Here is a 13683-nt window from a genome sequence, read left to right as displayed (position 1 = left end):
CGTGCCGGCGGCTCCAGGTGGCCCCTGGCACCGAGAGGTTAGCGCCCACGAGTGTGGTGGGAAATGAGACTGTTGTGTATAACAGAAGTTGGTGTCATTCCCGACTTCCCTTGTTTGAAAAACTTGGAAAGAAAATTGGGTAAGATTTCTAACCTAGCAGAGAGCAAAGTCCGACATGCAGGAGTGAGTTGCCTCCGGGTGTTAGGGGTGATTGTCACAGCTGTCTCTGTGTGCCTGTGGTTGACCAGAGATCATGTTTTTGTGTCTGGCCTGCAAATGGCTCCCGTGAATGAGGCACAATTAGAGTGACTGTGCCGCTGTGTTTCCAGCACCTTCTGCCTGTGGAACACTATGAAGCTTCTGTTTAATTCTGAAATGTCTTTTTGCACGGGCAGTCACAGGACATTGCTATGTAAAGATGTGCAACTGTAGCTCTGTCTAGACTTGAGTGTGTTATTCATCGATGGGGGTACAATACACAAAACTAAAGCTGTACTTGGAAACACCTTGTAAAATTTTATAATTTCCTATTCTTCATATCTTACTAGGACCTTCTCTAGATTCTCAATCATCATATTATTTAAAACTGTATGCTATGCCAGTCCTTTATCCTGGTTTTTGCACACTCCTTGGTCTGTGGATGAAGCAACAGAATTAGGGGAACTTCAAAGGGAAAAGAAATGCAAGAAAACTTAGACAGAAAAGTGACTTAATGTCTGTTCAATTAAGTCTGCATCTCAGCATCTTGCCAGTCTAAGCAACCTGTGACTGTCAAGGCTGAGAAATTGACATTAATCCCTGCTTTTTGACATAAAAGGGACCATTTTTGCCTAGAACTGGGGGGACTGCTCCGGAAAACTGCCGTGTGCAGAGCTTCCACATGGGCAGATAGGTTTCCCAGTGCTTTGCCCATGGGTTTGCACACATGCAATGGTTTTCCCAAGGCATAAAACTTGAGCTGATAAAGACAGGGCTGCTCAGTAGTGCCTGAACAAGTAAGCACACTTTGCTGCAGGCGATGGTGTGGTCACCACCAAAGAGACCACCCCAGTTATATCCTGGCCCCTCACACACTGGTGCCATGTGCAAGAACCAAAATTACCCCTCCAGACCTGACCCCAGGGTTCCAGCATGGAATTGTTTGTGCTCTTGGAAGGCAGCTGCAGGTGAAATGTAGGGCTGTGCATGGGGAAGGGGTGGCTGACTCTCTGGGAGCCTTGCCTGGGTATCCTCAGCGAGGACTTGAGCTCTGGTGTTGCCGCGGTGGGCAGGAGCCTGGTGGCTTGTGTTCACTCTGCTGCTGCTGTGTAGTCAAAGAGCAGACTGAGCCCTTGGTTTCTATCTCCTGTTCACAGCTGAGATCCCTCCCCTCTGCTTGCTGCTCACTCAGCAGAGAGATGCGAGGAGGAAAGGATGCTGCTAGGCTGCACTTTGCTCCAGTACTTGGCACATCCTATGCAGTATCGGCTGTTTTCTGAGCAGAGATGCCGCCTGCCTCCTAACTGACGCAGCCATTCCCTCTCGCTCCCCTCGAAAGGAGAAGGAATTGTAACCCAGCAAGAGAGTGTGAATGAGTGATGCGGCTGCTGCATGGAGAGTGACTGTGAGGAGGAAAATTGGAGAGACTGGAATATGTGCCTGCCTCAGCAGCACTGCAGTGGTAAAGCCACTGACTGACTACATGCAGGTTACTGTTCTTTAGGCACTGCTACAGAGAACCCCCGGCTCGGATGAAATGCATCAACCTCCTTTTTCACTGCTTCTCTATTGTCATCATGCATTAATTGCTGGGAGTTATTTTCCTTCCTGTGGCTGACTGCCTGCATCTCTTCTCGTACCGCAGGAGAAACAGTGAGGGAGAGAGAGCAGCACCAACCCGGTGTCCTGTCCCACGAGAAGGCTTCTGCATGATGTGCCAGCGCAGTCAGGGGCTGCTGCAATGGTACACAGAACCTCTGGAACAGCTGGATTTGGGATTATTAATGCTTTATAAAGGTGTCCCAGACTCCATCTAGCAACTAGCTGGAGACATTGGCTGCCCTTTGGGGCCTGCTTTTGATTTTCCCCTCATTACGGTTTTCACGCTCATCTGGGTCGACAGCATTTGAGCAAGGGGAAAGGACTTCCTTAGCCAGGAATTGGAGGGTGCTGTGTGGAAAGTGCAGGTGTGAGCTCTGGAGGGACTGCAGTTTGACCAGCCATGGCTCAAGCAGCTAAGCAGCTGAAGAAAATCAAAGATATTGAGGCTCAGGCTCTGCAGGAGCAGAAGGAGAAGGAAGAATCAAATGCCAAGCGCAGGAACCGCTCTCGGGACCGGAAGAAAAAGGTCAGTGGCACTGGGGCAAGCAGCCCTATATATCCGGGTGTCTGTGGTTGTGGCAGAGTGCTGTTTGTGTTTGGGGAGGGGGACACACGACGGAGGAGCAGCCTGGTCCCTGTGCAAACCTCTGTGCAGTCAGCACAAGAAACATTCTGCCAAACAGAGAACAACTTTTGGGATGAGGAATCTTCTGTTTACCCTAACAGCTTGAGGGGGCGAGTGGGGGAGTGTATAGAAAAGCCTAGTTAAGGAAGAAGGGAAGTGAGGGGATTATCAAGGCAGCTCAGCTCAGTAACAGATTTGATCTCTAAAATAAAATTGCTGGTTTCTAACTTCCTGCAGTTTCCCAGAGTTGCTCTGTGTGTTCAGAGCAAAGGAGCAAGAGACCCCCACCCATTTCTCTAGAGAAGGAGCAGTTTTGATGTCCACCAGAACACTGAAACAAGGGGGCAGCAGGAGCAGACCCCTAACAGAGCAGGCACATTGGTGCAGGGGACTGTGAGCTCTGCTGCTGCTGAGGGTAGGCTGTGTTTGTGCATGGGACGGAGGTTATCCTTCCCAGCACAGGCTTGTCACTTGCTGGTGGCAGGTGAGCGGGATCAGGGGCAGGAAGAGGGGTACGTCCCTTCTGTTGACACTGACATACTGGAGTCTGCGGTCTGCCAGCTCCTCCTCTATGGAAAGTCACTGTCAGTTTTTTCTTGCTGCCAGCTTCCTGCAGGAGCAGGCATGTTGCCGAGATAGCTTTGCTGCCCCTCGAAGACCTCTTGGACTGAGTGTTCTTCTCACAGCAGGGTCTGAAAGTGTATGTGCTATGCACCAGTGCAGAGAGGCAGCGAGGAGAGAGGTGAAACCAAGGGTAATCAAGGATGTATGTGATAGGAGATTGCAATACTGGAATTCTTAGGTGGGCTTCTCCTCTGCCTTTAGTGAAAGACTTGGATACTTCCATGTGCCCCTCTGAGCAAGAGCCTCACAGCAGAACTCTGCTGTGGAACATCTTGATACCGGGCCCTGAGAGTCCTGCGGGGAGTCTTGCTTTTTATAAAGCTAGGCCAGGGCAGCCTAGGAGGTATCTGTGTCCACAGAGAGAAGCTTATCAGGGGAAGCTCAGTGGACACATCAGGACAGATGTGAGGTCTGTAGTCAGCAGCTGGGAAGTTGTGTGTGGAGGTCACTCAGCTGCTGCTCTGAAATGTCCAATGCTGCCTTCTCCAGGGATAATAACTTCTCCCTGCCTGCAGGTCCCTTGCTGTTCCCTGCAGGGCCTCTTGGACCGGAGGCTGGTGGAGCAGCTTGTCTCTCACGTTGCCAGAGCACTGTAAAAGGGTTCTGGTGTGAAGAAACCAAATCAGGATTTTTCTATTGGGCCAGCTCTCATTTGTTATTCCCTGCCCCCAAAGCCTCAGTGTCTTTAGTGGCAGTGGTTTTACTGTACAAGTCTCCTGGGTCCAAGCAGAAGGCTACCAGAATGTGTTGGAGTTTCTCATTCTGTTTTGCTGCAGCAGTTGTGGGGATCCAATCCACATTAGGCTGGTGCCTGTTGGTGCCCTGTGAGCCTGCATGGGACTCCTATCATATCTGTGCTAAAGGCCCTTGCACTGGCCACTGGAATGTACTGAAACCACTGTGGTGGCACTGACTCCTTCTGTTCCTGTGCCTGCTGGCTGTCCCTGGCTTCGTACACTGACACAGGCTCTTTGGGGCAGGGGCTCTTCATTCACGGGGTGTCAGTGTCTTGATCCTGGTTGAGCCTACCAAGCATTGCTGCAATGCAAGTTCTTAATAGAGGCATGACCTACGATCCAGGGAAGTTCTAGCATGGCACAAGGCAGTAGAGATGGCCAGAGGGAAGGAGACGGCAGCCCCAGAACAAGTTTCTTCTGATCTCCTGCCATGTGAGCTGGTATTATGTCTTGGAGCATAAAAGCTTTGTATCCTTTAGCATTTTCTGGCATTGTTGTGCAGTTGTGTGTGTCCCGTGAATTGCACAGTTGAATTGCACAAAAACCTTGTGTTCCGTGATACCTGGAGGCAGTGAGTTCTGTTATTTAATGCTTCATTGCCCAAAACCCTTCTCCTTGGACCAGAATTGTATTTGTTGCTTTGCAGTTTCCATGGCAATTTCTTTGCTTTTGTATTAAGTGCATGTAATGAGAACCTAATTGACCTTGTACTGTCCATTTTTGTGTTCTGTGCCCCTTGTTTGTCTCTTGGCACAAGGACAGTCCAGGTGTATAGCCTTGTCGTTCCTCCAGTATTCCCTGCCCTCAACCTTTGTAACTCAGACAAGACCTGATGTTTCATTTGACAGGAAGTGCACTGAGGATTTAAAGAACACTACCTTGACACTCACCTGTGCTCTCTTTCCAGCCCAGGCACACTTGTGCTTTGGGCTGAGCTGTCACATGAAACAGTCAGACATGCCCTCTTGCTCTCTGCTCTGCAGAGTGGCTGGAGGTTGCCTCAATCTTAGAATGACCCCAGAGAGCAAACACTCAATAGTCCTGTCTGTTCCCCCATTTAGTGCAAGTGCTGAACTGTGAGGAGTTATCAGGGCTGATGTGTTGGTGACTTCTCTAGGTGCCCTGCAGACAGGTAAGTGTGACAGAGAGCAGTTGTGTGCAAACTGTCTGAATTAACAGAAGCTTACTGCCTTGAGAGAATGTGCCCAGCATCATCTGGGTTGGCTTCTTGCTATTCCTAGCTTCAAATGTCAGAGCATTTTGTTTAGAAGGGCAGTTTACAGGGGACCAGAGTGACTCTGTCACTGCTGCTGGCCTGCATGTGGAGACTGCTGTGGCCAGCTGCACTGACAGTGAAGTAGTGATGGACAGGAGTGATTTTTGTGCTTTGGATGCAGCTGTATATCTCCTTTTTGTGGTTTTGGGAGGCAGTGGTTGTCAAGAACACTTCCTTCCTTTCCCTGCAGGTGTGGTCAGGCTACCTCGGCAGGAAGTCCTCACTGGGAAGTCACGCAGAGCACTTCAAAGACACAGTGCTGCCTTTGCCAGGGTCAGTGGGCAGCAGCACAACACATTGTGGGAATGTGATGTTCTGACACAGTTTGTGAGGCAGCTCTGTAACTTGTTATGTGAAAAGAGTTATCAAGTCTTTTTTTGAGTTGCATGTGACTTCTTGTGTTTATGTATCAAAGGTAGAAGATGGCCCAAATCCCTTTCCAGGAGTTCTGGAAGCATTAGCAGAGCTCATCAAATGTGTTGTTACAATGGGCCCAGAATGTCCAGCCTCTAAACTGGGGCCCAGGGCACTTTGCTCACCCTTTGTCTCAAACATTCGTCAACAAGCAACTTGCCAGCTGTACCAGGTGCCCCCACAATCAGTAGCTAGTAGGATTGTAACCTGACGTGCTTTGAATGTGCTCAGTTCTGGGCCCCTCAGTTCAGGAGGGATATTGAAGTGCTGGAGCAGTTCCAGAGAAGAGCAACGAGGCTGGTGAAGGGACTCAAGCACAAGTGCCATGAGGAGAGGCTGAGGGAGCTGGGGTTGTTTAGCCTGGAGAAGAGGAGGCTCAGAGGAGACCTTCTCACCCTCTGCAACTCCCTGACAGGAGGTTGGAGTCAAGTGGGGGTTGGTCTCTTCTCCCAGGCAACCAGCAGCAGGACAAGAGGGCACAGACTCAAGCTCTGCCAGGGGAGGGTTAGGTTGGATATTAGGAAGAGATTTTTTTCTGGAGAGAGTGCTCAGGCATTGGAATGTGCTGCCCAGGGAGGTGGTGGATTCACCATCCCTGGAGGTTTTCAAGCTGAGACTGGATGTGGCACTGAGTGCCATGGTCTAGTAACCACAGTAGGGTTGGACTTGATGATCTTTGGGGTCTTTTCCAACCCAGCTGATTCTATGATTCTATGACTGAGACTAAAAAACAAAAGTTAATACTCTGATGAAAATCTTTCTTCCTGTAGAAGATTAAAGTATACTTATTCTGGTATTAAATTCAGCCAAATATCTAGTCAAACATGAATAGGGGCAGACACCTTCCTCTGCCTCTCTACAAAGAGGCAGATTCCAGCTGTGCTTCTCAGTGGGCACGCAGGATTCATGGAGCAAGAGACTGGAACCTTTAAAATGTCTGTGACAAGAGTGCTATGCAGCAAATAGCAGGAGCACTTCAGTAACAGCAGCAATGCCAATAATGTCCAAAGAACTCCTCAAGAGCATGTGAGAGCATATGCAATCTGTGCAGCATAACTGGGGCTACAGTATTAAATAATCTAATAAAAAACTCAAGAGGAAATTCCTGGGACAATTGCTATCAATATTTAAATTATAAATTATGAGTATGAAAGATGTGATACATCCTCTCAGTGCATTCAGAGTAAATTTTGCTTGGCCATCTAAAGAACAGAGGACAAGGCTTTTTTTTTTTTTTTGCTCCTTTTTTTTCACTCCTTTTTTTTCACTCCTTTTTTTTTCACTACTTTTTTTGTGGGGGAGATGAGAGTACAATGAGGAACAAATTGCTTTTCTCTTTCTGCTCCTGTCTAGTTTCTTTGTCTTGCAAGTGTTCAAAGGTAAGGCAGTCTCTTGTTAGAGATTTGTAGAGCATCTCACACAGAAAATTATTCCTAATAAGAAACTCTGCATAAAACTCCTTGGTTTTTTTCTCGTTGCTATTTTCCTGGAAACAGCACACAAATCAGTCTGAGGGTCCGTGGCTCTCCATGGCACAGGCTGGCACCCATCCTTAGTGCAGTGCTGCTTCTGCATGCTGCAGCAGGAAACGTTTAGTGCTCATTACTACACGCTGAAATACATTCTGGCAGGAGAGGCTGTGAAGGTGCTTCGATGAAGGGAGACAAGAAATTTGTGAGAGAGAGTTTGAAATACGTGGGAAAGTGAGAGAAAGGTGTTTCTGTTCGGCAGGAGCTGTGGCGAGAGCGAGCTTCTCCACCTGCTGGGATGAAATGGTAGGAAAGAGCAAAGGGAAAACAGAGGATCAAGTGGCCTCCTTTGTATTCTGAAGCTTGGATATTGAGTAAATGTGGGCACTCAAATGGCCATCACCTGTCATAAGAAACTCCAAGCTGAGGTGTGTGAGGTGAGTTGGGAGAGGGGCTGGATCCTGAACAGGCAGCATTGAGGAGATTGCAGCAACGCAGACGATGCCAATGAGAATGCTTTTACATGAAGGAATTTTTGCATCCATAGGCAGCTATGGGAATATGGGAACTAGAACAAGTCAGGAAGGGTTTGGACACAATCAGACAGAGGAGCAATTACAGATGATTCCTTAGTAGGACAGCTGAACAGTTGAATAGGGTGACCACACTCGTGCTTGTTGGGTGACAAGTAAAAGAGGTCACTTACAAACTGTGCACTGATAGGGTGTATCAGGGTGGAACTTAGGTCTGAGCTTAGGATCCCTGAGATGGAAAATCCAGACACCTCTGTCAGAATTATGCAATAAACACATGAGAAACTGGGGTGAGAAATTGCTGCTGGAGTGCTGCCAAGGAGCAGCCACTGGGGCTGTTCTCTCTGCTTGCCTGCATCCTTTTGAAGGGCTGTTACTGTGCAGCAGCCTTCAGCTTGGGCTGGATTTAGAGGGGTTGCAGAGAAAAGAGTGATGGGCAGAAGGAGGGCAAAGGATTTCAGCAGATCCATCTGCAGATGGGTCAGAACATCCCCATGATAACTGGACTTCTGAGCTCCAGTAGTCCTCCTCCCATGGATGTCCGGCATGGTACAGTCACTGGATTTGGCTACCTGGGTTCTTGCATTCAGTGGCAGTAGATTCTGTCAGAGATGTGACATGGCTGTCAGCCACCCAGGTCTTCACTAGCTGCTGGGAGCTCTGCTGGTATCTTACCTGCAAACTGGAGCTTATCAGCAGGAGCCCAGACCATGCTGCCTGCAGAGTCTCAGAGCACAAGGGTTGCTTTGTCTCATTGCTCTGCCTGCTCCTAGAGTAACAGCTCCTGAAGCAACTTCTGTTCTCTCCCACTGCAAATTTTGTTGGTTCCGTCAGTCAGAACTCCTCCTGCTGTGGTTTAACACCAGCCAGCAACTAAGTACCATTGCAGGAGCAATGACTATGCAGGCACCTGCCCTAAGAAGTCAGCTAGCTTGTGGTGTGGCACAGCATTGAAGGACCACATGAGATCAACACTGTGTGAGGTCAGGAGGGCACCAGATGCTCCAGCTATTGCAGCAGCTCCATGTAGCCAAGATTAGGTGTTCATACTCTAGAGCTCTCTGTCAGAGGCACTTTTTCTCTGAATGAATTGGGATCTTCAATATGCAGTGGCAGGGAGAAGGGGCATGGGACATCAGGACAGCCAAAGCCTTTGAGACTCAGTGAAGCCCTAGTTTTACCCCTCTGATTGTAACCAGAAGGAGAGCATAGTCAAAAAATTAAACTGTGTAACAAGTAATGAGCCAGATTGTCAGCTAACTAGCTGTTACCTAGGTTTTCAAAATTGTTTTGCAAATCGAAGAGCCACCTTACATCTTCCTCTGGGTTGTTTGTATGCCAGGTTCAAATCAACAGTATCATCGAATCTTTCCTGGTGTAAATGTCCAGTGTGTAGAGCTGGGAAAGTATTTTGTATACAGAGCTGCTGGCAAAATGGGGCAAAGAATGAGCTGCTTTACTGGGATTTGGTGCACAGAGGGATGGAGCAATTCTGAAGGATTTGCACCCCTGCCTCTGCCCAGTGTTCCAGCCTTGAACTGCTCAGTATGACAACAAGGTAACTGTGACCCTCCAAGCTCTGTCAAGGTTGTTGAGGAAGCAAGACCTGTCAGGATTTGGGGAGGATTACGTCAGCTGGCTGCACTGTCAGGAGATTCAGACCTCTGATTCATAGAAGCTTAATAAATATTTAGTTCTTGCTTTAGGCTAGGTTGGGAAGCAGAGGAGCTGTGTGTGACTATGGCTTCCTCTGATGCTGCTCGTCTGACCTTCCACTGGAGTCCTGCATGAATGGAAATGCTGTCAGGGTTACAAGCAGCATCTATGCTGCACTGCTCCGCTGTCTGTGGCCTGTAAGGGGCATTGTCCTCTCAACCCACTACGGTTCCCACTCCATCTGGCTGTGTCTCTCTGGTATGGAGTCAGCCGGAAGGGGCTGTTTCAAACACCTTTGACTAAACTCTGTACAATTTCACTCACCGCTGCTCACAATCCCCCTCGAGCATTTCTCTTATCAGGTGGCCATGCAGCATGCACCACTTTTAACAGGAACGTCTGTGTTCCCAGCATTTGTATTTTGTAGTGTTGGCTTTAAGTATTGGGGAAGGATTGCAGAGGACAGTACGCAGCATGTTTGTGTGCAGGCAGGAAAAAGGCAATGCAGAAATTATACTGATCTCAGCGTTCCTTCATAGTGGGGAGGTTACTGGAATTTTTGTCTGAGCAATGGATATGGAGCAAGAGCTCTCTTGAATGGCCCAATTAGAAAAATCAGAATATTTATACGGTAGCAGCTCCTCTCTAGTGTTTACCTTTTTCTTTTTTCACTGCCTGCCTTGCCCTTTGCAAGGTGGTGCCAAGATGAGCTTGGTGATGTGGTGCCAAGAGAGCTTGGTCTCTTAGATGGACTTGGGAAGTCCATCCCTTCCCCATTAAATAGTTGTCCACACGTACTAAAGTCAGTTGTAACTGAAGGACAGCTTGAGCAGTACTTGACGAGCAAGGTGTTTCAGAGCCAGTGCCTGTGTCCATTCCTGACATTTCCAGGCAGGAGGGAAATGCAGTACCATATGGGGGTGGTGGTGAACAGGAGCAGAACAGAGGCAGCTGGATGTGAGGGATGTCGGGTAGGAGCAGACCCCCCTGCTGCAGGGACTCTCTCGCGGGAGGAAGCACTGGGAGGATGCTGGTGTTATTCTGCACTGCTGCTCTGCAGGCTCTTAAATTATTCAGGTGATAACAGCAGCTGTATGTGCTTGGTGAGCCCACTGGTTCCTAAGGGGAACAGTATCTAAACCCTTGTAGCATTCAGAAATCTGTTTCAGGAGTGAGTTCTTTCAAGCGGTGCCCACTCCTCAGTGCCTGGCCCCTTGGCCAGGGCATCTGCCCCAGCAGGGAAGGCACTGGCTGAGAGCAGGGATGAGCCCTGGCTGGAGCAAAGGCTTTCAGGAGGGTGAGCACAAAGGACTGTCCCTCTGTGAAAGTCCTGTGCTTCACAGCCTGGGGGAATCAGTTTAGCCACTGTATGAAGCCGCCTGCAGTGTGCTGAAGCTGAGGTACGGCAAGCTAGATCTGAACTCATAGGAAAGCAGCTTTACCAAGTGCTAAAATTAGAAGTTTAGTCTGAATTATGCTAATTTGTTTTAATTGTGTAAGTGTGTCAAGGTTCTTCAGAAATGTACCCTCTCTGTGGTGGTCTGGGAAGGTGCAGCATCACCAGGGGCATGATGGAAGGATGGGTCAAGGATGGCAGAGATTTCTGTGTTCCCTGCCCTACTTAGATCTTGCTCACAGTCCTTACCTCCAGCTCTTAAAATGCCGTGAGGGTAGATTCTAAAAACATAAGCTCTGGATTGGATAGGCCACCCTTGTTAAAACCTTTGATCAGTAGAGAGCAGCGTCTTGGGTGCAGGGAAGTTCCTGGCACCTTCTCTCTCTAAGGACACACTGCTCAGCATGACAGAGCCATCTGAAAACTCACATTTTCTTCCACAGCTGAGTATGTCATGTTTTGAGCCACAACTCTGCAAACAGCAGCAAAAATCCAAGCTCCCTTCCTATTTGCAAGCCAGATTTTGCTGACTGGGTGAAACATTAAGCTAGAGCCATACATTTCTTGGTATGGGCTGCAAGTGTAGAGGACTATGTTAAATCTATGGCTCCAAAATGTTGCAGCCTCAGTGAAAAATCTACAGCAGAGACAAAGCAGCAGGTATTCAATGAAGTGTCTCAGGAGGCAAAGGGAGAGAACGCAGCAGCAGGGGCACATTTAGAAAACAGACAAGGTTTCTATATTTATGCAGAGATGAGGAAGGAAGGAGAGAGTGTATGGGTGTGTTTGCATGTGTGCGTGCACGTATGTCCAGACCACTGGGAAGACTCCTGTTCAAGCAAAAAGGTACTGCAGCAAGACAGCAAGATGAAATGAAGGCTATGGTCCCTCACCACACTGTGGTGACAGGACTTTTCAGGGCTTGCAGGGTGCATTCACGTGCCTGTGCTGGACCTTTTAAATGGGAAATGCAGAGAACAGCATACTGAAACCCTTCACAGAGTATAAACTATATTAGATTTTTAACCAATGTGATGGTCTCTGCAAAGGAATAATAAATATTGTCACCTTTTTACAGTGACGTTTCTCCAGAAAACTAAGGCTTCCAGATACTCTGCAGGAAGTGCAGTGTATTGAGTCCATTTAGTTCTGTCATGATGCCATGCCTGGGGTGAGGAGCGTTGTGTCTTTCCCCGGACTTGCTGATTACAGCACAAATAAAAAAATAAAAATATAAATACTATGAGAGGAATAATAAATATTGTCACCTTTTTACAGTGACGTTTCTCCAGAAAACTAAGGCTTCCAGATACTCTGCAGGAAGTGCAGTGTATTGAGTCCATTTAGTTCTGTCATGATGCCATGCCTGGGGTGAGGAGCGTTGTGTCTTTCCCCGGACTTGCTGATTACAGCACAAATAAAAAAATAAAAATATAAATACTATGAGGCTGTTTTTTTTTGGGGGGGGGGGGGGGGTGACAGACAGGTGTGGGGTTCAGGTTTGACAATGTACTTCCCAGCTTGCACAGAGCATCTCCAAACAGCAGAAATATCTGCCCTATCTGTGTCCCACAAGCACCATGTGTCTCTCTGACTGCTGGCCACAGGCAGCAGAGGCACTGACCTATCTCCATCCAGATCTTATCCTAATTCTGCCCCATGTGATCTGGCACTTTCATGGACCTTAAGGCAGTGCAGCTGCCTGGCATCCTCATGCACTGGATGGCAGGGGCTCTGAGGGTCTGTCATCCATTGTAAGGAACATACCAGGAGAGAAAACAGAGTGGTGCCTGTGCTGTCACCTCACAGGGACTAAATATATTGCAACACAAGGCAAATTTTTATGTCGGTTGTCCTTCTTTGTGCAGATGCCACACAAGATGTAGTGTGGGGCAGAAAAATGGCTGGTTTGGGCTGTCCTTTGCTTCTGCTGGGTAGCATCTGTCAGAGCTTTAGGCAGAGAGGAGATGCCAACCAAACTCTTTATTCTGTTCATCTGAGTGGGGAGGGGGAGAGTAAAAGTCTTCCTTTGGCTTGGCTGGAAATCAGCCATGCTCTGTTGATGACTGAAGTGTGTGCTTTTACTATGTGCTGTAACCATATGCATACCTCTTCTATGTTCTTACTCTGCTGTTTGAACCAATAATATTCTACTGTAAATTATTTCCATTGATCATAGGAGTAAATAGTGTGTCCTTAAATAAGATGCTAAATTTCAATAATCCAATGTTCTTGACTTGTGAATTTCTGTGTGGAGTTTCTTTTGTTTTGGGGCATGTTTTTTATTATTTCCCCTCTCTATTTCCCTTGCAGTGGATGAAAGTACTCAGGCTGGCAGTGGACATGGGGAGTGGAGTGCAGGGGGGTGATGGTGTGCTAGAGAGTTCTGAGAAAGGTGAATCTTACTGAATTTGCTTTTTATGTTAGACTTGCTTTTACTGCAGTGGGGAGTGTTGTATGTCTTCCCGTCTTTAATGCTGAAACAGAAGTTGTATCTGTGGGACACTGTCTTAGGCATAGGGGTATTTCAGCTCTAGGAGATGCCTGCATTGGATTGGTATTTGGCCTGCAGGCTATAATTTTCTGAGCTTTTTCATTCTTCAGCTCTTTTCCTGGAAGAATCATCTCAGCTCACAGTGACAGTAGGTTTGGTCCAAGCCAGAATTGCTCAGCGGAGCATGGCATGGCAGCTCTTTTTACGTGCAGCTTGGACGTGCCACCACACTGAGGCATAGCAACGTGCTCCTGTTAAAGAGCAGCATGATGGTCAGCAGGCTGACCCCCTTTCTGTGAGGACTGGGAAAAAATGCTTTCTGTCAGCCTGCTGTCAGAGGGCTGTGGTTGCAGTAAGAGGAGATGCAGTATCACCAGGCAAAAGTATAAAATATCTGCCGCCCATCAGTACTGTATCAGCAAAACTCCTCCTCAAAACTTGTGAACTCATCCCTGCCAATGGTAAGATGTGCTGCCTGGACCTGCCAGGATAGTCCTCCAAGCCCAGCAGCAGCTCAATAAGGCATAGGAAAACCACCCTCTTCACCATCTGAAATGTGAGGCAGCAGCATTTGCTGTCTCCTGACAACATCTCACAGGGATCAGCAGCACTTGCCTATGGGGCCTCTCAGCATGGTGTGTGGCACCATCATCATCTTC

General features: G+C 48.1%; 1 protein-coding gene across 1 annotated transcript in view; it reads left to right on the top strand.

Annotated features, from left to right (window-relative positions):
- Positions 1 to 2200: 2200 nt before the first annotated feature.
- ANK1 (ankyrin 1, erythrocytic) overlaps positions 2201 to 13683 on the top strand; it is a gene marked incomplete at its 3' end in the record, with an annotated part of 52361 nt that continues 40878 nt past the window's right edge. The window contains exon 1 of the mRNA XM_009083156.1: positions 2201 to 2326. Within this exon, the coding sequence (XP_009081404.1) occupies positions 2201 to 2326 (126 nt within the window). The remainder of the gene's footprint in view (positions 2327 to 13683) is intronic.

Source organism: Acanthisitta chloris, unplaced genomic scaffold (assembly GCF_000695815.1).
Source record: "Acanthisitta chloris isolate BGI_N310 unplaced genomic scaffold, ASM69581v1 scaffold35009, whole genome shotgun sequence".
Lineage (NCBI taxonomy): Eukaryota > Metazoa > Chordata > Aves > Passeriformes > Acanthisittidae > Acanthisitta > Acanthisitta chloris.
This window is presented reverse-complemented; position numbering and strand designations above follow the sequence as displayed.